This window comes from Musa acuminata, chromosome BXJ1-11 (genome assembly GCF_036884655.1).
Source record: "Musa acuminata AAA Group cultivar baxijiao chromosome BXJ1-11, Cavendish_Baxijiao_AAA, whole genome shotgun sequence".
NCBI classification, from domain to species: Eukaryota; Viridiplantae; Streptophyta; class Magnoliopsida; order Zingiberales; family Musaceae; genus Musa; species Musa acuminata.
Genome location: NC_088337.1, coordinates 25,430,345 through 25,451,896, shown reverse-complemented (window position 1 = coordinate 25,451,896; position 21,552 = coordinate 25,430,345). Strand labels below are relative to the sequence as shown.

At 39.8% G+C, this 21,552-nt stretch overlaps 3 protein-coding genes across 7 annotated transcripts; 1 reads left to right on the top strand and 2 right to left on the bottom strand.

The window, feature by feature from the left end:
• Window positions 1-4,990: 4,990 nt before the first annotated feature.
• On the bottom strand, window positions 4,991-10,194 carry LOC135597362 (ABSCISIC ACID-INSENSITIVE 5-like protein 2). The gene is made up of 4 exons (XM_065090208.1): window positions 10,055-10,194; window positions 8,694-9,694; window positions 8,493-8,564; window positions 4,991-5,267 (listed from the first exon to the last, which is right to left on the bottom strand). The coding sequence occupies exons 2-4, from the start codon at window positions 9,546-9,548 to the stop codon at window positions 5,187-5,189; spliced, it is 1,008 nt and encodes a 335-aa protein (XP_064946280.1). The 5' UTR covers window positions 9,549-9,694; window positions 10,055-10,194; the 3' UTR covers window positions 4,991-5,186.
• Window positions 10,195-10,860: 666 nt separating this feature from the next.
• On the bottom strand, window positions 10,861-16,202 carry LOC135583677 (type I inositol polyphosphate 5-phosphatase 10-like). Of its 5 annotated transcripts, none has more exons than XM_065090204.1 (11): window positions 16,075-16,202; window positions 14,167-14,221; window positions 13,941-14,010; window positions 13,653-13,715; window positions 13,445-13,532; window positions 13,251-13,355; window positions 12,541-13,144; window positions 12,240-12,433; window positions 12,037-12,145; window positions 11,751-11,899; window positions 10,861-11,387 (listed from the first exon to the last, which is right to left on the bottom strand). In XM_065090204.1, the coding sequence occupies exons 2-11, from the start codon at window positions 14,194-14,196 to the stop codon at window positions 11,177-11,179; spliced, it is 1,623 nt and encodes a 540-aa protein (XP_064946276.1). In that variant the 5' UTR covers window positions 14,197-14,221; window positions 16,075-16,202; the 3' UTR covers window positions 10,861-11,176. The 5 variants fall into 5 exon arrangements, with proteins under 5 accessions (XP_064946276.1, XP_064946277.1, XP_064946275.1 ...); XM_065090205.1 differs by lacking the exon at window positions 16,075-16,202 and adding an exon at window positions 14,461-15,086; XM_065090203.1 differs by lacking the exon at window positions 16,075-16,202 and adding an exon at window positions 14,485-15,085.
• Window positions 16,203-18,112: 1,910 nt separating this feature from the next.
• On the top strand, window positions 18,113-21,048 carry LOC103971548 (cyclic dof factor 3). The gene is made up of 2 exons (XM_018820113.2): window positions 18,113-18,454; window positions 19,426-21,048. The coding sequence occupies exons 1-2, from the start codon at window positions 18,128-18,130 to the stop codon at window positions 20,797-20,799; spliced, it is 1,701 nt and encodes a 566-aa protein (XP_018675658.2). The 5' UTR covers window positions 18,113-18,127; the 3' UTR covers window positions 20,800-21,048.
• Window positions 21,049-21,552: the final 504 nt, after the last annotated feature.

Sequence of the window (21,552 nt, the reverse complement as noted above, 5' to 3'; positions counted from 1 at the left end):
GGGTATTGCGCCAAGATGGTCGGGTGTTGTGGGAAGTCAACATATTGATTGAGCAATACGCCGAATGAAAGGACGATGTGCTGAAGGATCGGACGAAGCACCAGATGTACCAATGACATGCCGGACAACGTAGGCTTCATGATTGTAATTAAGTCTTGGTTGAAGTTTAGAGTCTAATTGAGTCGGTTTTGGGGTGTAACCATGCCAATTCAATTAGGAGCCCATTGGGCCTAAGTTGGGATTGTTTTAGGCCAAGTGAAAGGCTCATTCAGTGACTCAAGATTAGGTAGAACTACCTATAAGCTGAAAAGGTCAAGAGCACACTTTTTCAGGCTGCCAAGCGGTGGTACCGCCCAATGTCAAACTGGCAAAAGATGGTACCGCCTAGTGTAGGCAGTGGTACCGCCCGTACCCAAAAGACCCAAAATTTTAAAATTTTGGCTCTATTTTTTAAACCATTTAGGGCATATAAATACCCTACTTCGGCAGCAAGAAAGAAGCAAGAATTCTTAAGAAAAAAATCGAGAAAACTTTGTCAAAACATTGAGTTCCCTCCTCAAGCTTAGAAGTAGATCTAAGGGAGATGTGTGAGGGTTACATTGTAAAAAAGGGGTATAAAGGTTCTCTCCTAAGCCTATCAAAAGGAAAAAAAGTTGTAAGGGTAGTTGATATTCGCCCATTGGAAAGAAAATAGATAGTGGAAGCCGGTAGCCTCGATTGAAGAGGAATTGGGAGTGGACATAGGTCATAACGATCAAACCACTATAAATCCAGTGTGCTCTTTTCTTTTGTTGTTTACCTTTATTGCAAACTGCTTTACTTGCTCATTATATTCTTACAAACGTTTTCAAGTTAAACCTTTTTTCGATATGGGCTTTATCGAATGAAGTTTTCAAACCATCAAAGTTTTATGAAAGCACTAATTAACCGCCCTCCCCTCTTAGTGCTGATACAGTCCTAACAATTTTCACTTGCTACAGCAACCATAGTAAGTAGTGTAAAACATTAATAATCTCAGCACTATTGAACCTCTCAGGTGGCATAGGATTTGATGGATGGGGCTTCCAGGTAGCAAGATAGTATTATACCGTTCTTTGTTTGTCATTCGCTCGTTCTGATAGCCAAAAATGGTTTATTTTGGGTGGATCAATGTCAAATGAGCATTTGTGCATAATGACTTTGTGAGTGGTGGACTGGGTTAGACCTTTTATTGTGCGACTATTTAGATATTATAAAGATCATCTTTGTATTTTAGTACAAGTGTGCCATAATATCTACTTATGTGATCACAAGTTTTGCTTTCACTAACCCATCTTTTCCTTACAAGTCCCTACTAGATTGCATGAGATTTTGGGGAGGCTAGCCTTTTGCAAACATATATCACAAGGTTGTTGCACGATGGATATTAATATCATAGTAAGACAAGTATGTTAAAAAACATTTGGCATGTCACATGAGGGACCTAGTAGGATTGCATAGAGGGTAGTCCACACACCTGATCGTTTGGAGAGAATAAGCATGGAGACATGGGGAATAAAATCATTCATTCCTAGGAATAGCCAACCTCAATGTTATTAATCCAACTTAACAATACTTGGTACAAAGTCAAAGCTTGTAATGGATAATAAGATTGTGCAAATCAGTAAAAAGTTAATTGGTGATCGAAAGAGTTACTACAATGACTCATGGGATCAAAAGAATTGATGACTTGAAGATTTTCAATATTGTGTCACCTAAGTATAAATCAATTCTAATATCATTTGTTAATTTGTTTGTGCTATACTTACGGAGATTCATCAACTCGATCCATGTGTCTATTATTTTAAGGGTCATGGCATATTGGGCGATAAATTCTAGAGTTAAGCTTTATCCATTGGCTCGAGTGCAAGTAAACTAAGGTCAATAGACAATGATGTGAATATAATTGAAAGTGACGACTACCCTATAACATATTGGCAAAGGCCATAAAGAATGTTGTGGTCCATGCTTTGAGTTCCTATGAAAGATCAAAGGGATGTTAACATTAAGTAGGAGGACAATGCAAGGTAGCATATCATCATGGAATAGTTCGAGACATAGCAACAAACTGACAAGTTTAGTGAGGGACCTAATCATCCACGATAATGATTAGAGTTGTTGGGAGTTATATTTCAATAAACAACATAACAACAAAAAGGGTTATAGTTTGAATTAGTGAATGTGTTGATACCACAGAGGTGAGTTCTCTATGCATGCTACTAATTTTCATTTGGAGATGTCTATGAACTTAGAGTGAGTGTCATGGTATCATAAAGGTAAATCTTCCATACATGCATAGGATAAAGCTATGGGAATTAATGGATGGACTTAACTAACTAAAGCTATCAACACGAGTCTTGTAAGTAAATTTTAACTAGTCTAGAGAGATTTAGTTACCTAAATCAAATGTCAATTAGAATGAAGGTAGACTCGATTGGATGCCAAGAGACTATAGTGGTAAATTCTACCGATCACAAGAAAGGGATGTGATGTGAGGCCACTAACAAGGTCATGGCCATGAGAGAGCACTACGATATTATAGAGGTGAAACTTCTGGTTGATCATGATCATAAAGGTAGAGCACATTAGTCAAGAAAGAGGTAGAGATGATGGAGAATGGCTAGAGGTCTTCACAAGGCTTATGTCGAAGGATTTCTTATTAAATCAACTGAAAGTTGGGGATTTCAAGCCAATGTGGTGGTGATCGACCAAGGCATAAAGTAGACAATAGTAAGCGTTGTTCCCTTCTTTGCTCAGACTAGCAAGCAATAAAAATAATGAAAAGGTGGTACAACCCTAGAGGGAGAATCAAATCTATCAAGCAAAATTTTACTCTTTCAAGAAAACACTTCTAATGCAATGAAAGTTTGATGATAAGGAGAAGGTAAATTTCAATAACCAACTTTATGACAATACTTCCAAAAGTGTGAGAAAAAGGTAAGCACAAGTTGGTAACCAGCATGATGGGTAGAGTATAACACTCAAGGAGGTAGGTAAAGTTAAATAATCTTGGTCTTCTTAACATTTGAGAGGATGGACAAAATCGAACAGAGTATCTCATTTCTCTTACTTATCTAATAGGGAAGCTTTGCACACTTCAAAAGTTTCTTTGAAGAGTATTAAAAAGAAGATAATAATTATTAAATCCTTACTAGTGTTGATCAACTTTACCAAAGAGAAGAATGCCTCAAAACTTCAAATTATATGAGGTGGTGCTGCTGGTTAAAGCTCTAATGTGCATTAGTTCGGTTGAACCGACATAAGACATTTGAGGAACTAGCACTCAAAAATGAAGATTTGTTTTCCTTCCTCAAAGAGATCCATGGTAACCAAACCTCATATTGAAGTTTGGAGTCACTAGTGAGTTAAGGCAACATAGTAGTTAAAAGTTCAACTGCTCAGTAACAATATTGAAAGACTAGCTTGGAGTTAAGTGGTGTAGAAGTCAAAGAAGAATAGCTTGGAGTTAGGTGGTGTAGCAGCCAAAGAAGAACCGACATCGTCAGGTATTTGATGCATGTTCGCGACATATTTTGGTATCTTGTTTTAGTGATTTCAATTGTTTTCACCTAGACATCTTGTTTAATAGTCTTGTATAATAATAAGTAATTTTAGGGTTAGACTAATATTGATAAATTAATTTAATTAATAATATAGGGGCAATATTGAAAAAAAAAAGGATAGGGTTTTCTACTTAGGGAGCCCCCACCTTTATTATTCTCCTATCATCGATGGTACGATGACTCACCCATGTTGAGAATGAGAGCCCTAAATCTAGAGACAAAGAGGGCGACCAACAAGAAATCAGATAAGATCTGTTGTTCTTTTCGTCTTTTAGATCCTTTTAATGATATTATCAAAATATAGATGTGTTAACTATGATGAAACTAAAAATCCATAATCCATCTTAGAAAAAAAAAATTGTGAGTCAGCATCTTTTTATGTATACATAGAGGTTTTTTTAAGACATAATCAAAGATCACAGCAGCATTTGTCAGATTAAAAAAAAAACTCAAGGTAAAAAAATGCCATCGTTATCGAGGAGAATTCTGCCACTTGTTCTACTTTAGTATCATGCAGGAGGGACGGCTTGGCAGCGATGCCACAAACTCTGCATCAGTTTGCTGCTGCTGCTGCCTCAGAGGGATGCTTGTGTCGTTGCTTCCACTTTTGACTTGCATGTAGTGGAAAAGCACTTGCTTCCTTTGACTAAAAAGTTTTCAGTAGTCAACAGATTTTTACCGGTGTTTCTAATGCTTTGAGGACTCTAAAACTACTGACTTGTGTGAGTTGCTTCCTCGATGCATTACAGCCGAAGAAGACTGTTCCAGTAGTACAATTTAGGGAACTCTCATTCCGTATTCAACAAGAATATTGCTTTTCACCACTGTCTAATCTCTCTCTCCATCTTTTTCCCACATTATTTCTCTGGTTGATGTTTCATAAGTTGTAACATATGCTTAATTTGCACGGCATGTGGGATAGCAACAATTACCTCATGCATCCAATTACTGTAGTTTGGAATTCCTTAAATCCCCATGAACACGAGTCCCAGTTGTGGATCGACGACGATGGACAGCGGATGGCGCGAGCTATAACGAGAGGGTTGCGGGTGATCCACGGCACAAGCAGCTACGGATCGACGGTTGCCGGGAAGCACAGGTGGATCGACGACTTGGGGCAACTGCCCATAGCTGAATAACAAGCCGTATTCATAAAACTTAATGTGAACCGCTCCATATTGGACGGATCCACATTTTGGTTCATATTCGGACCGGACCGGTCCATTACGCACTTGAGCCATCTAGACCAAATGTTAAACCTCACCACAACCATTCCGCAATAGGCAAAAATCCAGTGCATGTTGCACTTGAAAATTTGCCAGAGCAGCAGTAATGCATACAGAGATTTAGTTTTTGCTAATAAATCAGCCAGAAAAAGAAAAGAAATCGCTACACAAGTATTTTGCCTAGGAAGAAAAGAAAAGAAAAGACAATTGAATTAATTTACAAGGTTATTATGATAGCAGTCATTCACTGGAACAGTAACTGCAGCTATAATTATAAAAACCTAAGGATCTTAAAATAAGAATGCTGAACTGACATATTACCATGCCTCTATAATGATAATAATACAGTAACCATATCAATAAACTTACATGATATAGGCTAAAATGGGGACGAGCTTGTCCTGCGAAGCTGGTACCTTGGTTCCGGTAGGGGTACTGAGAGAAGTATTTTGTCCAACTCCTGCAACAGAATGAAGGAGAAACAAGTCAGTTTACAGTTGCATCGCTCAGGCAAAATCTTGCATATAAATTTCTTCTACAGTCACATTTTAAGAGAATATATCATCATCCATTCTTGTTTTAAGAGTAATATATAATATATATATGCTGCATGAGTCTAAGATATCTTAGATAAAAAAGGCATACCCAGTTTCGCTATATTTTCCATCAAGAGAAAGTTTATGACAAACTAAGAGTAATAGCTGAAACAAATGCTTGATCAAAAGAACAAGCCAACTTATGACCAGCGTGAGCTATAGGAAACTCGTGAAGAATTTTACACAAGCTAAGAGAATTGCTTTCCTGATGTAGAAGCAGGCAAGTAATTTCATATCGCCTAGTCTTCTAATCAAGAACTGTTTCATCGGCTTTTAGTTTATCAGAATGTTTCATCAGGATGACCAGGTGTTTCCACCGTATGATTTTACTATCATGTATGGAGTTCGTACATCAGATCATTGTTTATAAAACACAAAGTTTGCAATATGGTTTGCTGCAAGGCAATAAAACAGTAGATGGGAAACATGCAAGACAAAATCTACTGCTCATCCAAATCTACTTAACATGCTGCTAACTCCCAATGCCAATCAAACTTAAAATGCTCAGTGACTCGAGCGCACCTTCCTAACAAATACTACAAGCCAAAAACATGTTAACAAATATACATGCTTGAATGTAAGGAAACTACAACAGTGGTATTAGGGTTTTAAAATCTTTGCCGACTACCAGAAGTAGAAAAAAAGTACTTGCAATATTACAAGAATTTCGATGACAAAGATGACAAATATAACAACACTGAAAATTGAAATAAACAAGAATTTAGCTAGATATCAGTATAAATTCTCAAGTACATAATAAAAAGCACAAACATTCATATTTTATAAAAAAAATCTAAATCAAGGACATATTTAGCATCTGATTATGTGTATCTCAACCTGAAATAACCCAATTGAACCTCTAAATTCAAGTTAGTGACAACTAGAGTTGTGTCAGATTACTTGAGGGCAGATCACACCAAAATATCCGTTTACCAACAAGACCTAACATTATTAGATCATGAATCACTTTGTGTCTCAGTCTGTATGTCAGCATGTGCCAAGAAAGTCAAGCCTTCTTTATTCCATTGCATCTAATGGCTGAATTGTGCCATAAACCTGACCCGTATTGCCAACTTTTATAAATAATTATTTGTTGTTATGCAATGTTTAGCATCAGATGGCAACAATGCTACATCAAAGAATAAACTCTTTGCAGCTCGGAGCTATATTTCACAGGATAAATGTCCTGATGAACAAGATTATAATACATTACCATGTTTACTCAAGAGTACAAGTTCATCATTTCAACATCCAACAGTGTTAGGATATCTCATTTAAGGATGCATATTTATGGACAAACATGTCCATAAATAATCAGCCTCAAAAGGCTTTTTAAGCATCTTTATTAAATAAAGCATGTGGCTATATGAAGTAATATTAGTCTGGGGGATTCCTAAAGATAAGTTAAAAGTTGATGTCTTGTGGGAATCTTAGTTATAAAAGAAATTCTTTTCATGATCATGAACTTGTTCTGTAGCTACATGAAGTAACATTAGTCGATGGGATTGCTAAGGATAAGTGAATAGTTAAGGTCATGTGGGAATCCTAGTTATAAAAGAAACTTTCATGATCACGCACTTAATTCTGAAGAATTACATACATGAGACTTTAGAATCAAAGAAAAAGAAAAGGATCATGCTAATATCTTTATGATCAGTCGAGATTCAAGACTGGATACTTCATCTCAGCACTCTGGCAGCAAGCTGAATATCAGCTTCATCCCCTTCATTTGAACACTGATCAAATTTATTGTTCAACTTTTGGTTACAATAGATATGTTTGGAACTAAATTACTTGATACATGCTATTGCTCAAGTTCTATTAGGTACTTTTATCTGACATGTAATTTTTCTATTAGGTATTTTTATCTGATATGTAATTTTCCATTGTAAGAGTTCCTATTGTGGAGGTAGTAAGTCTACTTTAGCTCGGTTGAGATTATGATCTTTATCTAATCTTTTCGGGTTAGATTAGAATTTGATTAGATAAACATTCATTTTCTTTTTTTAGTAGGCTTGCACTTCAAGCAACCAATACAATATATAAGAGTCAATATTAAGTCATGTATGCATTTTATTGAGAAGATTCTTAAAGTCATGAGTTTTGTATAGGCTGGTTGTTTGTCCCTCGCATGTGCTATCTGACAAACTTGTACCAAAGTTTCAGGTAGATGTGCTATCACGATGGCAGATCATATTATTTCTCAACTGATTTTTCGTATTCAACTGTGTATTATGGAGATCCTTATCCTTATGCTCTCTACCTTATTTTAATAATAAAGAGAAGGCATACTTCTAATGGTGCATTTGAGAAAGCGATGCTTAAGACAATGGTTAAAATCTAAATTCTCAGCCAAGAGTGGTAAAAGTTCAACAGAAGGGATCACAATAAAGAGACTACAAAACATGAGATTGAGATTGTGAAGCCTAAGCAACATAATGCTTAAGCTGATAATCACTCCTAAATGGTTCAAATTAAAGCTCCCAAAAAGCAATGCCACTAAAGAAAACATTTTTAATGCACACAGAAATAGCACACAAAAGTTGAGTGACGGATCAAGCACCCTAAACAACTAATTTGTCAATCCAAGGGCATTGCTAATCAAATAGTGAACCGAGAGCCAACTTGCTAGAGGCACAAGCATCAGACCACCAGATCATGTAATGATTAAGGCCTATAAGTTTATATTTGGAGATCCTGTAGATCTTGAGGATGAGATCTGCACAGAGAAATCAAACAAATGCAGGACAAGCCATAGTCGAGTCTTAGGTGAATTGCATTCTTGTCTTGCTAGCATAGCCTACAAAATCAGGAATGGGATCGCTATTGGTAAATCCATGAAACAAGGATCCAAATGATAAACTTCCGAATGCCATCTAACTCAACAATTTTTTATCTTAGATCCTATAACATAACCACACACTGTTATTCAGAAAAAGATAACTGTTGTTCTTGAATTGATCAAGAATGACTCTCCAAATTAGATGTACAATAAGAAAATGAATTCAGTAACACATAACAGTAAGACAATTTACCCGAGACAAATCAGAATCCAACAAAATCAACATAGAGAAAAAAAATATGTCTACCTTCTGCTTCTTCAGCCTCTCATTCTCTTTTTCTAGGTGAGAAACCTTGTTTTCCAGTTCATTAGTGTATGCCTGATATAACAAAATAAAGGAGTTTAAAACAAAGACCTTTCCTAGAAAATTAAGAGCTTTTCTCAGCTCATGGCATAACAAAATCAGCAAAGGTAAAGAAAAACAAGCCCATAATACGTTGCACATCACCTGCTTCCTAGCTCTTGAACGTGCAGCAGACTCCCGATTCTTGATCATCCTTTTGTGTCTCCTCTCAGCTAATATGTCCAAATCTTCTGAAGCTCCATGTTTTCTACTAGAAGTTTGAGAATCAGAAAATGCACCCAGTGTTGGTGATGATATATTTATCTGACCCTCAGGAAAAACAGCCTCAAGCATAGGACCAGTACCAGCACCCATTGGCTGTGGAAGCACACAGTTTGGCATATAAGCCCCTGTCATGCTTTGTTGCCCATGTATCTGCTGATCAATAGTAGCCATCCGCTGAAATTGCTGCAACCAACTTGTTGCTCGCATAAAATCCTGTGTCCCGGCAATCAGATCAGCATTTCCTACAGGATCCACATTCCCGGTCAGATCATTTCTGTCTTTCCCAAAGCCCTTGGCAACCACCCCAGCCTTCACAAGAAAGTCCTCCAGTGTCATCTCACCAAGTGTCGGCTGCCTACCATGACCTGATCTCTGCACCTCATCACCTTTCTCCTTTCCCAACTGAATGTCTCTCCACACTTGGTCCACCGTCTTTTTGCTCAGCTCTCGTGACATAGTAATGCTTCCCTGGCGATGGAGACCAGAGTCGGAGGCATACTGGTCTCCTGGACTATCAAGATCCATACTCGATAACTGGTTACCCTCGGCTGCAAACACAGTCTTGAGGAGATCATCGAGGTTCATGCTATGAAGGGGTTCTCCCAAGTGATTCTGGACTTCATTAAGGGTCATATTATAGAACGACCCTTGCCTGGATAGGCCATGAGTCTGGGAACGCTGGCCATCGCCGCTGTTGCCAACCCCACCCTGCGATGCCATTGTCATTACGCCCATCAACCAACTCCTCCAACAAAATACATCAGTGATCACAGCCTCCGGCTCAAACCCCACATGCAAAGTTCTTGAATACACAAACAATCCTCCCACTTCCTAACACTGCATCAACTTTCTGAGCACATGAACCACAAATCTCTCGCAATCTGTTAATCAAAAGACAGCAAAAATCAAAAGTAAAGCCATCTTAAAGACTCGGCATTTCTTCGACAAACCCTACTGCATTCTTAAAACGAGCAAGAACAACTATCAATTTAAAGCAAAAGACCAAGAAATAAAATTAGATATCTGCTCGGAGATCAACCCCCAAATAAATTCAAAGACGCATCCAACAAAAATCCAACTTCCACAACAAAACTGGGAGTCGGCCCTTCCCAGAATCCGACCAAAAACCCTTGGTTCTTTTTTTTGTCTTTACTTCACTTAGATCATCTTTTCGTTCTCCCCAAAATTTCATCCCTAACAAGGAGCACATACAAAAGCAGAGCCCCATCAACAACACTCACCATCATAAGCTGGAACAGCATCCATCGATCTTGGGGTCGACATTGCTTGCTTGCATCGAACCTGGGATCGAGGGAGGGAGGGAGAGGCGTCGCCGGTCGACAGAGCGACGCGGGGCGCGGGCGCCCCACAAGGAAGAGAAAAGCCCACGGTTTTCGAGCCCGCCCCGTTATGTTTATAGAGCGTGATATCGGCCATCGCCACCGGGACCCACAACTGGTTTGGACATTTCTTTATTTCCTACGGCTCATCTACCAATGTCTTTACCTGCTTCATGATTCGTTCTAACAGATACTTTGCGACGAGTTACGAGAGGCTAACGTACGTAAAAGATGTACAAAGTTGTTAGTGTCGCTATGGTCGTATACACTTCGACTGACGAGCGTATTTTGGGTTACATTAGCTGAACACAGGAAATGAAGTTTCAGTTTCTGATTGATTCATGTGATGTATGGTTTCGATTGATAAAATGATGGTGCAATAAATATGACATGTACTATGTACTTTATATACGATGAGCATAATAAATGTTGTGGTCACAAGAATGATCTTACTATCAGCATGTAGTAAGTAATAAAGTGTAGTGAAACAAATGTGTTTGGTAGGCATGCAAACCTACCAAGCATTATAACTTGACCTTTAATTACAGTAGAGTTTCTTTACCAGCTTGTCTTATAGTTTGTGCTTCATCTACATGAAGAAATGGTGGCTGCAAGATAGATGCAAGGAAAAAATGAAGAAGAATGGAGAAAAGTATGTAAGATTCTTATAGATGATCAACTTTTTACCATCAGTAAGTACAAAAAAATTTCAAAGAACAAGCCATTCTATTTTGAAGCTAATATAGTTAGCCTGATGGCTGGTACATATCGCGAACTGGTTGCAAAACCTTGAAATCTTTAAGCGAGGGGGCCATTTCATGAAACCCCACTTGGTCTTGAATTGAGAACGTACTCTTAAAGATCGTTGAATGGTATAGATTTGCTGACTAGACAAGTCGTTTACAAAAAAGAAAAAAGAAAACTATATTCTTAGATGCCAATCTCCACTCCAATTCATGAGCATGATGATCCTCTCGTGGGAAGAAACAGAAACCATTTGATATATTGAACATATTTGTCTACTCAGAAATAGCTGGCTCTCGAAGACAATCTCTCTTCAGCACCTACTTTCATGTTGGGGGTGGATAAACCCTGCTTCTTCAATCTGTCATCGCTCACTCCAACCTCCACAATAAAAGCTGCACAGACCGGGCGGTGATCGGAAAATTTAGACTCCCCTCTGATGTAAGACAGTTGCACAATTCCATCACCATGCCATAATATGCGATCACACCTGAAATTGTTGATCTTGTTAGATGTTGCGACACACGGTTTTCACATGAATTCTACTCTACTCTTACAGTAGCAGTATGTGAACCTTTTCCTCCAAGTAGCAACAGCTGCAATAGCTGTTTACACTGACTTGCAGAATGTGCACCTCAAACGATACAGTTTAGTTGATAAAGGGCAAAAAGGAAAAAAGATGATCTTGAACTCATAAAATTTGCATCAACTATTAAAATCGTTAAGGAAAGGCATAAGTATATTTTTATTTCTGTACTATTCAAAATATGAAGGTAGAAGGCAAAAACACCATCTTAGCAGAAAGCATTAGTCTTAATGCGGTTTAGTTGATTGAATCCAGTGGCTAACAAACCATGCAGGGGTTCTTCGTTTCTTTTTCGATGTCACAATCTCTCCAGCATAAGTATCTGAGTTGTTGGAGTATTTGTATGTTGGTGCAAAATATATCTTCCCTTCTTTCCATCCCTTGAACACTCGCCCAGCTTCTCTTTCGATCTTGAGCTATCAAAACAATCCGGATGAATAAGATCACAAAGCTGAAACTTTTGCAACACATAATGATCGAGCAACCAATTAGCAAAAGTATTCAATGAGTTGGATGCTTCATTTGCTTGGCATTTTGATCAAGAACAAATTACCTGATCCTTCTCGAAAAGAGAATCCCAGTCATTCTCCTCGAGAAGTTTCTTGGTTTCAGTATAGCTCAAAGCGATACGGTAATTCAGGTCTCCCAACCATATGATACGACTGAGTTAACAGATCAGAAAGAAGGATCGATCGATGCATTAGTTTACAGATCTCAGTGCGATAGAGCAGAGTACAGGTTTAAAGAAATGCTTACTCATGCTCGAGAATTTTCTCAGGGATTCTTCGGCCAGATCTTCTGCAAACCTTTTTAAATTGTGTGTGTTTAAGTATTTCTGAGACATCAGAGTTTCTCCTTAGCTCATCTCCTTCTTTCTCCCCTGAAGCCAAGTGGCTGCAGACGAAGCAAAAGCTTGTTTGGTGCAGAGACATGCTCACACTTATGCATCCCTGCGGTGAGAAGAAGAAGAAGAAGCAGGTCTTAAATCAAAGCTGATACCACCAGGATGGATGCAGATAGAGAGGCTGATGAAAACTATGACAAGCCCTCTTCTCACCTTATTGCCAAGATAACCCATTATGCCCCGTCCAACACAAGAGAGTCTTAGGTGACCTAGATGTTGGACAAGTTCCCTCCTCACCCAAACAGTAACAAAGATCCCCACCATCTGTTTGCTGGCTATGAGACTGTACCTTTGCTGATTACTCGTAAGTGTGGTGGGTAAACCAGCCACCGAAGAACTGCTTGGTTCATCGTCTTCCTCCTCATCTGTGGAATCGTCGTCACTGATATGAGCATGTTGGCATCTGAAACATGACTCCCTGTAATATTTCCTCGTCACTTTGGAGGGGCAGTTGCATGCTCTCAGGCGTCGGCCCTGCTCCGTCCTGTAAGTTTTGCTTATAGATTTCAGTAATGGCTTCTGGAAGAATAATGTACCGCTGTGCATCTTTGAATCTCTTGAGATCGGAGTCTTCATGCCGGAAGCTTGAGAAGATATAGAGGTAGTGTAGGGAGATGGCGTGTGTGAGTCAGTGTCAGTCTCAGAATCCGTTGAACCGTTCAATGCTTCGTCGATTAGGGAGAGCCATTTTGCTGCTGGCTCGTTATCCTCGATAACAAGTACATTTCCTGCATTCAGAGGGACTATCTCCTGAAACCTGGAAGATCACAAGAAACAGAAACATAAGGTTCATTCAGGACCGCGAGCAACCCATGATACAAATTCAATACTCTGTCCTGAAAAAGATATGAAGCAATCCATACCCTAAAACATATATATCCGAGTGATCATCGGCAGGAAGGAAATCATTGAGATTAAGCCCCATATGAGGGGTATTTCCTCCAACATTCCATGTCGCGACGAATATCCTAATTTGTAAACGTAATGGAGGCATAACATTAGAAGAAGGAATACGAGATGAGGCATAACAGAAGCAAGCAACAAGGATATCAGCCACCTGAAGGCCTCGGTGTTTACTGCGCTTGGTGATCGACATGAGTAGTCGCTGAAAATTAAGCTCCCAAACCTTGACACGCTGTCTGTTTCTTGAATGGCGTTCAAGAAATGGTATCAGATTACAAGAAAGGAAAGATAATTTTACAGGAAACATGAAGTATGGAAACTGTAAATGAAGATAAAAAAAGAAAGACAAGCTAGGGATGTACCTGAAAAGCTTTTTCTAAGGACAGGTGAGGAGGTTGAGAAACTTGGAGTTCCATGAAACTCATCTGGTTTGCAGATACAGACACAGAGTCAAAAAAAAAAAGAAAAAGGGGAGCTAAACTAAGAAATCATAGTAGTTATCGATAAATCTGTATTTACTAAACGAAATGTTTTGGATGTAGGAATCTGGTCGATCAATATATAACAAGTTTGCTTGCTGAATGCAAAAATGATGACTGCAACAAAAAATTACACATGAAGAATGGCGTTAAATCAAAAGCAGAAGCTACCAGAGGCGTTGGATGGGCTCGCATTTGCGGCACTCTTATCTTTGGTCCGAACGATTTTTGGAAGAGAAAACTGCAGCCAGCACCATCAAGAAAAAGAAAGAAACAGGAGGAAAGATTACTTGCTTGCTCAGGTCAGCAGCACAAAACCAAAGTCAACAAAGAAGAATAGCTTACACTAGATTTAATAACATTCCTCACCATATTCTCAAAAGAAAAAGAAAATTACCCTTTTCCATGTGTCACATCTTAAGGTCATCTTGATAAAAAGAAATCCCAGCTTCCTGTTCCCAAATCACAAAGAAACTTGAATCAGATGTATAACTGGAAAGCGCGAGAACAAAAGAAACCAAAGCCAATTCACCAGCACTGAATCAAGAAACAGAAGAGACCTTTACAGGTTCAGGATAAAACCTCGAATCTAAGTAGGAGAAGATGCAGTCTAGTTAAAGAAACGACTTCCATATACTGTCACGTATGAAAGAACAAAAGTGTTTCTGACAAAGAAAGAGGGGCGCAGTACACATGAAAGATCTCATTGTCAGACCTCAGCAGTCTCCAAAGCTAAACACAGGGAGCTGTTCCCCACTTCTCTGTTCCAAATACAGCAACCCACCACCAATGGAACAGTCCATGAGGAGGAGGAGGAGGAGGTGGAGGAGGAGGAGGGACAGAGCGGAGCAAGCAATAGAAGACGGCGTCCTTTCCGCCTCGAGAACAACGCTCGCTCTGATCTCTCTCTCTCTCTCCTCTCTCCTCTCTCTCTCTCTCCTTGCGAGATGAAACCTTCTTTGAGCCGATCAAAGGCCTAGCTTCACGTGGTGTTCCTGGGTCCGTCCGCAGAAGCGGTCAAACGAAGGGCAGCTGGTCTTCGAGGAATAGAATAGCGTTTGCGTTGGAACAGCCGTTTCGCGGCCCTTGGTTCTTCTTCCCCAACTCCGATGCGGTTGCCCTCCTCGCTATGCTCCTACCCCATTCCCATCACTGCAGGCGGGGGGTTGAGTCCACCTCGACGTGAAAAGGGGTGCACCCCTAAGGGGAAAAAGAAGGTGATGCTATCAGGAGCTTCAACCCCACGAGGCATCTCGAGAAGCATGGAGCGTCGGCCCCACGAATTGGATACTTTGACGGTTCAACCCTGATGGATTCGGTACGTCCTGAAGCCCAACTTTGTAGGACGCGCGGCTGTGGTTCGGGAAGAGTCTAAGGGGCAAATACGTCATTTTTTGAAGGATCCACTTGCGATCTTTTAGGAAATGTGAGTTGTGAAAGTCTTCTTGAACGTGAAAGCCGGTATGGCTTCCGACCCCTCCGGCAATCCGAAAGACTTGTTATAATATTCGTGGTGGGGAATATGACGGTCATCACAAGAGGAGAGGATGCACGAAACATGGCGTGATATTATATTGTATTGCCACGGACCTGCAAAGTGTTCTCGCAAACAACAAGCCCTTTCGGAGTGCATATATTTCGACGAACCAAAACAGGTGAAAGCCAACCCCTTACTGCTTCTCTATCTATTGTGACGTCAACGAGACTAAGCCCATTCATCTCAACGACATTATTTTGGCTCTCATCTGATGCATCTATACTCACAATTGCTCCTTATATGACTACAGGCATATATTTAATCATTATTCATAGAAGATTTTCCATCTAATTGTTTGCATTGTACATTTGACTGGACCTATTTAAATCATAAAAATTATTGGTCACTCAATCAAAATCTTTATCAATTTTTTTTTTATAAAAAAACCTTGATTGGAAGAGGGAAGATGAAAGGGAAGATGGCCAATGAGCTGTAAATGCAGAGGCAAAAGGATTCAACTTTTTCGAGATCCGTGGGCATAAGACATCGATCGAAGACCTATCTCTGGCATTTGAGGGTTCAGTCTAAGAAGGGCAGTTCCAGCGACGCACCGGAACCGCTCGACGCCCCTGTTTCTTTCGAGTTCCAAAATTTTTAATCCTATTCTACAGAAGTTATGAATCTCGAAGCGGTTACGGAGGTCGACGAACCACATCGGGATCGCCTCCCACCGCCGGGGCGTCGAGAGCAAGAAGACTTGTCGACGTGAAGCGGAAAGGGGAGAGGAGGAAGAACGTTCATGGAGAAAGAAGGGGAAAGGATTCTGACCGTGCTATTTGGGCTCGTCTTCTGGTGCCGAGATCTCCGTCTTCGATACGGCGGGAAGGCTTCCAGCCAGTTGGATGAGCGTTGGCGCCCGACCGCGGGGCTCTCGCGGACGTCCCACCGTGTCTCTGATCGAGGAAGGGAGGCGTCAATTTGAGTGGAGGGAGGGAAGCGCAGAGACTCGGTTATAGGAGGACGACCTCATTTGACTATATTACCCTCGATGTTCTGTGGGAATTATCGAGTGTAATGTAGGAAATTCGTTGTGGACGAGGGACAGATTCGGTAGTTCCTTAGACCGGGAAGACGATGGTGGCCCACTGTTTTATTGGCTTCCAAATCCAAAGCGAGGCTGGAATTTTGGTATTTGGAAATGAGGACGTGGCACGTCGTCACCGGTTCTCTCGCCGGGAATCCGTAAGGGGGTTGTCTCGCATTCTCATACTAACGAACTAATCCATTGCATTTACCCACTCTCTCTTAATTTTGTTTAGTTTTCTCAATCAGATCTACATGTCTCACTATTCATTAAACCTCTATAAATTTTGATCAAGGGACCAACATGCAATGAATATGATTTATTTATGCTTATTCTTTGATATGATTGCTTTTACTTTTGTATTTATTAATTGATAGTTTTGATTAAATTTTTGAAAATTTTGAAAATATGCTTTCATCTTAAATTCCTTTTGTGATGATAGAACAAAACAATAATAGCATTTAACAACACTTTGGTTTTAATTGGAAATTTTAAATAACATTTTTATTTATTTAGTATTTTATAAAATTATACTTACATTAAATAACAAAAAACAAGGCTTAAATTTTTTAAGTAAAATATTGTAATAATTACATAACTTTATATATCAAGTTGTACTCATCTTGGGACATTATATATATATATATATATATATATATATATATATATATATATATAACATATCATACTAAGTCATCCAATGAATTTTCCTCCTTGGTAACATAAATTTATATCCACGAATATTAATACCCTCTGCCGACAGGGATGAGGTCCTCGTACTCATCTCAATCCCATCAATATGTAAATCTAGATGTTAGATGGGTCAAGTTTTCAATCGATTCAAATTAAATTGATTTGAGTCTCGATTGAATTGAGTGTGAGTCGAGTTATTTGATTTATTTAAATATTTTATATTTTTTAATTTATATAGGATCCATCTTATATGAATATTTAGATATATTTGATTATATTTATATTTAAATATATTTATAATTAAATATTTATATGACTTATAAAATTTATAAATATTATTATTAGTTATAAAATTTAATATTATTAATAAATTTTATAATATTTTTATTAAAAAAAAGATAAATTAATTGAGATAATATGAAGAATTATAATTCTTTCATCTAATAATTTTTTTTTATTTTTCATCTAAATAAGAATAAGATAGAGATGGAAGATCGAGGATGAGATAGGGCTGGAGATGGGGAAGTAATTTCCCCAGTTGACATCACTCCTATCGTTGACTCGATCCAATTAAAATTATATATTTATTTTTATTCGAATCAGATGAATGGACGGCTGTGGTTGAACACCTTGATTGATGGAATCCTGGAAGTTGTGCACATCATAAAAAGCATGATGATAATTCAAAACAATAGAGTTTTATAGCACCGAGTATTTTCCTCGTAAATATACCCCCCTTTGAGATGTAGATGGAGAAGGGCACGTGTGCGGTGCAGGTTGTGTCCGATGGAGAGGCCAAGCAGAGGCGGAATCGCAGAAACCAAAAAGAGCGTCTCTTTTATCCTCCGACCCCATGGGCCCGCCACGTGGCGGTCGAGCCCCTCGAGATCTAGATGGGCCTTCAAGGCCGGAGCGCAGCGGGAAAAAGCGTCTCTTCATCCTGCGGCGCGACGGATCGCCACGTGGCGGTCGATCCTTCGCGGCTGGGCCGAGTTGGGAAGATGAACGGTAGCCAGCGGTCGCGCTTTGCGGCTCCGGGGTTCTTATTGGCTGAGATCACGTGAACGGGTTAGGTGGGACCCACCGACGTTTGGTACCCCCACTATGATCCCAACTCGTGGCTCGGAGTCGTCCGAGTTGGCCCCCTGGTCGCCCGCCCCCTCTTCGACCTCGACCGGCGTCTCCCGGTCACGCCCAATGTCCGTCTCCCCTCCCTCTCTTCCCGACGATAAGAAGATGAAAGCAGCGACAGCGAGCAACGGAGAGGGAGGAAGAGGAATTTGGGATCGAGACGTAGGTAGCGCCCATGTGATGTCCGAAGCGAGAGATCTGGCAATCAAGCTGTTCGGACTGACGATCCCTCCACAGGACGGCCAGGGCACGGCGGAACCTCCCGGTGAGAGCTCCTCCCCGTCCGAACGCCACGAGAAGGTGAGTGAAGAGAGACGTGCTCATTTATTCCATCTGTCATGCCGTCTTTCATTCGTCTTTTGGAATCAGTTTCGGGGTTGCTTTTTCCTGATTTGGTTCTTTTGCTTTGGTCGATGGAGGAACTGTGAGCTTTGATTTGGATGTGATCGAAGCGGAAAAAAGTTGGCGCTCTTTTGTTTTGTTTACCTCCTTCTGATGAATGATAGCCGTAACAGAACTGATGCAATCTCGGATTTCTTTTAGATGATTTCAGGAGTTAAGTAGATGAAATTTCCTATTTTCCTGATGATTTCTTCCTACAAGCCTCTGCTAACATGTCTAGGGCTCAGGTGTAAAGAAGGGGCAAAATAAGATTCCAATCGCTGCTTAGAATCTCTCTACTTGTTCGATACGCTAATGCAATTCTTTTAATGAAAGGAGAAATTTGCTTCTTGTTATGAATCTTTGCCTAATGAAAATTTCATTTTAGTCAAAATTAAAATATGCAAGAAAATAAAAAAAATTAATGAAAAGAGTGTTGTGATGCAAAAAGGAGCAGAAGACTCGACTCTGTCACATATCTGAAATCGAAGAGTAGTAATTTATTGTACTTATCTTTGAAGAAAAGAAACTTTTCATTGCAATCTTTTAATGGAACTGTTATTTCATCACATTATTTTCAAGCTGGTCAATTTTAGAAAGAAATTATGGTAATTGTTGATTACTCAAGAACATTTCAGTGCAAGTATTCGGTGTGACATGGTTATCCTTTTGAGCAAAAGAAAGGAGATATTAATAGTCATTCTTGTGAGGTTTATGATGAGGCTTAGACCTGAATCTTAGTGAAGAAATCATAATCTTTTTTCTTTGGTAGGCTTACATTTTTAGTGACAGATAAACTTCCCCTTCTGTAGTTCATTCTCATCAATTTTATTTCCTGCAATTTGTGGTACTGTTTTTTCCATGTTAACTTTCTTCACTGTGAATTCCAGGATACCTGCACAGAAGTAAGAGAAAGTGAAGTTGAAACCTCTGCATCAGAAATGGTAGACTTGCAAAAACCATCCACCTCTTCTGGTTTGAACAATGGCAATGGCGATGAAGTTTCCACCCAAAACGATGAAGAATCATCAGGACAGAAGCATGAAAAGGATAATAGTGAGGCAAATACCTCAGGCCAAGAGAAGACCCTTAAGAAGCCAGATAAGATTCTGCCATGCCCTCGATGCAACAGTTTGAATACCAAGTTCTGCTACTACAATAACTATAATGTGAACCAACCTAGGCATTTCTGTAAGAAATGCCAGAGGTACTGGACTGCAGGAGGCACAATGAGGAACCTTCCCGTGGGTTCCGGAAAGAGGAAAAGCAAGAATGCTGCTGTGCACCACCACAGTCATATCGGTGTTCCGTCTCAAGGAATGATTGGCAACAGGGTTGATGTTCCACAGCCAGGAATTTATCAAGTTGAAACTGCAGCTCTTTCGGTCTCAGTGACCATGGAGGTCTTGAAGAGAAATGAGACTGTCTCAAAATTTGATTCAGAAGGACCACTCTGTGAGTCTATGGCTGCAGTTCTTAATCTTGAAGACCAGATGAATTCTTGTCATGAGAACAGCGAAGAGGGCTCCTGCACAACATCTGTGACCCCCTCTAATTGCATGGAAAATGATCCTCTGAAAGTTGCATCAGGCATGGAGAAAAACCACATCCAGAGCTACTCAAATGGTGTCACTCACATGTCCAACTTGCCATGCTTTCCTAGGCTTACTTGGCCATGCACATGGCCATTGGGTTGGAACAATATGGCCCTTGTGATGACGGGTCAGTGCTCTTCTGAGTTGGTTCACAGACCAGAGACTGGAAGTCCATATCCAGTCCCGTGGCCTCCTCAAGTGATGGCCTCTTCTCTACACTGTCAACCTGTCATACCCTTCCCATTCTTTCCAGCTTCACACTGGGGTCACATGTCTAGCTGGCCCAAAGATACATGGAATGTAACTTGTGTCCAACCAAGCTGTGACTTACTCTCATCATCTTCTATCAGTAACAATGGGTGTCCCAGCAACAACCCTCCGACCTTGGGCAAGCATTCTAGAGATGCTATTTCTGAGTCCGTGGAGAAAACAGAGAAAACTTTGTGGGTTCCAAAGACTCTGAGGATCGATGACCCGGATGAGGCTGCAAAGAGCTCTATATGGGCAACACTAGGTATCTCACCTGGTAAGAAAATCAAAAGGGGTGGCGGCATCTTTGAAGCGTTCCATTCCAAATCTGATAACAATCAGCCATCAGATGCCACTAAAGTCTTGCATGCAAATCCGGCAGCTATGTCCCGATCTCAGACACTTCAGGAGAGCACATAAGGAAGTTTTGTTGTGTGCAGTCTAGAAAGCACAGGCTTCTGATCTGGTATTCAGATGTATACTATCTCTGCCTGTCATAAAGCAATCTTAGTTTCAGGCAAGGTTTGTCAAGGCGTCGATGTCAAACATTATGTTGTAAATATTAGATGGCAGCGTGCACTGTCTATAGCTTCTACCCCAAATTTACTTTGCTCTGAGTTACCTTGTTACACTCAGGTGAATGGATAACAGAGCTTTGTTTCGTTCCAAGTCATTTTGCCATGAAAGAAGAGGAACGGCACTGGTAAATACATGCTTATAATGCTAAGCTTTGCAGTGAGGTCACTAATTAAAATTTGCAGGATATTTGTTAATCTGGAAGATGGCACAAGTTCAAGCTACACTGGTAAATTGTTTTCTTGTATGTTTTCTCTGGTATCATCTCTTTTCTTAAGCTTTCTTATCTGTAATGTTCAATCTTCTAACTGAAAATGGTTTTCTCTTGGGATTCTTCACATCCATCTCCTAGTTATGTTAATATGATGCTTGGAGGAGCCAAGGAAGAGCAATACTAGACAGGTAATGTCACCTTTCTTTCATGGGTACATATACTTTTGAGTTTTATTCATCTTCTAATAATTGCCAAAATGCACCCATTCTCTTTCAAAAGATTTATGAGTTCTATCCATCATAATGTAAAGGTTTGCAATTGCATGCCGGATGTTGGAAGGTTGAGCATTTTGTATTGACCTTTTTATTACATGTTTCAGATAA

Bases quoted from the DNA above. Each gene is read 5' to 3' on its own strand.
- LOC135597362 (XM_065090208.1), bottom strand. From the start codon at position 9,548: ATGGGCGTAATGACAATGGCATCGCAGGGTGGGGTTGGCAACAGCGGC. The intron at 8,565-8,693 runs GTGATGTGCAAC...TTGTTATATCAG, and splicing joins GTTCAAGAGCTAGGAAGCAG to GCATACACTAATGAACTGGA. The intron at 5,268-8,492 runs GTAGACATATTT...ATTCTGTTGCAG, and splicing joins AGAGGCTGAAGAAGCAGAAG to GAGTTGGACAAAATACTTCT.
- LOC135583677 (XM_065090204.1), bottom strand. From the start codon at position 14,196: ATGACCTTAAGATGTGACACATGGAAAAGG. The intron at 14,011-14,166 runs GTAATTTTCTTT...TGCTGGCTGCAG, and splicing joins GATGTGACACATGGAAAAGG to TTTTCTCTTCCAAAAATCGT. The intron at 11,388-11,750 runs GTTTGTTAGCCA...CAACAATTTCAG, and splicing joins AAACGAAGAACCCCTGCATG to GTGTGATCGCATATTATGGC.
- LOC103971548 (XM_018820113.2), top strand. From the start codon at position 18,128: ATGATCCCAACTCGTGGCTCGGAGTCGTCCGAGTTGGCCCCCTGGTCG. The intron at 18,455-19,425 runs GTGAGTGAAGAG...TGTGAATTCCAG, and splicing joins CGTCCGAACGCCACGAGAAG to GATACCTGCACAGAAGTAAG.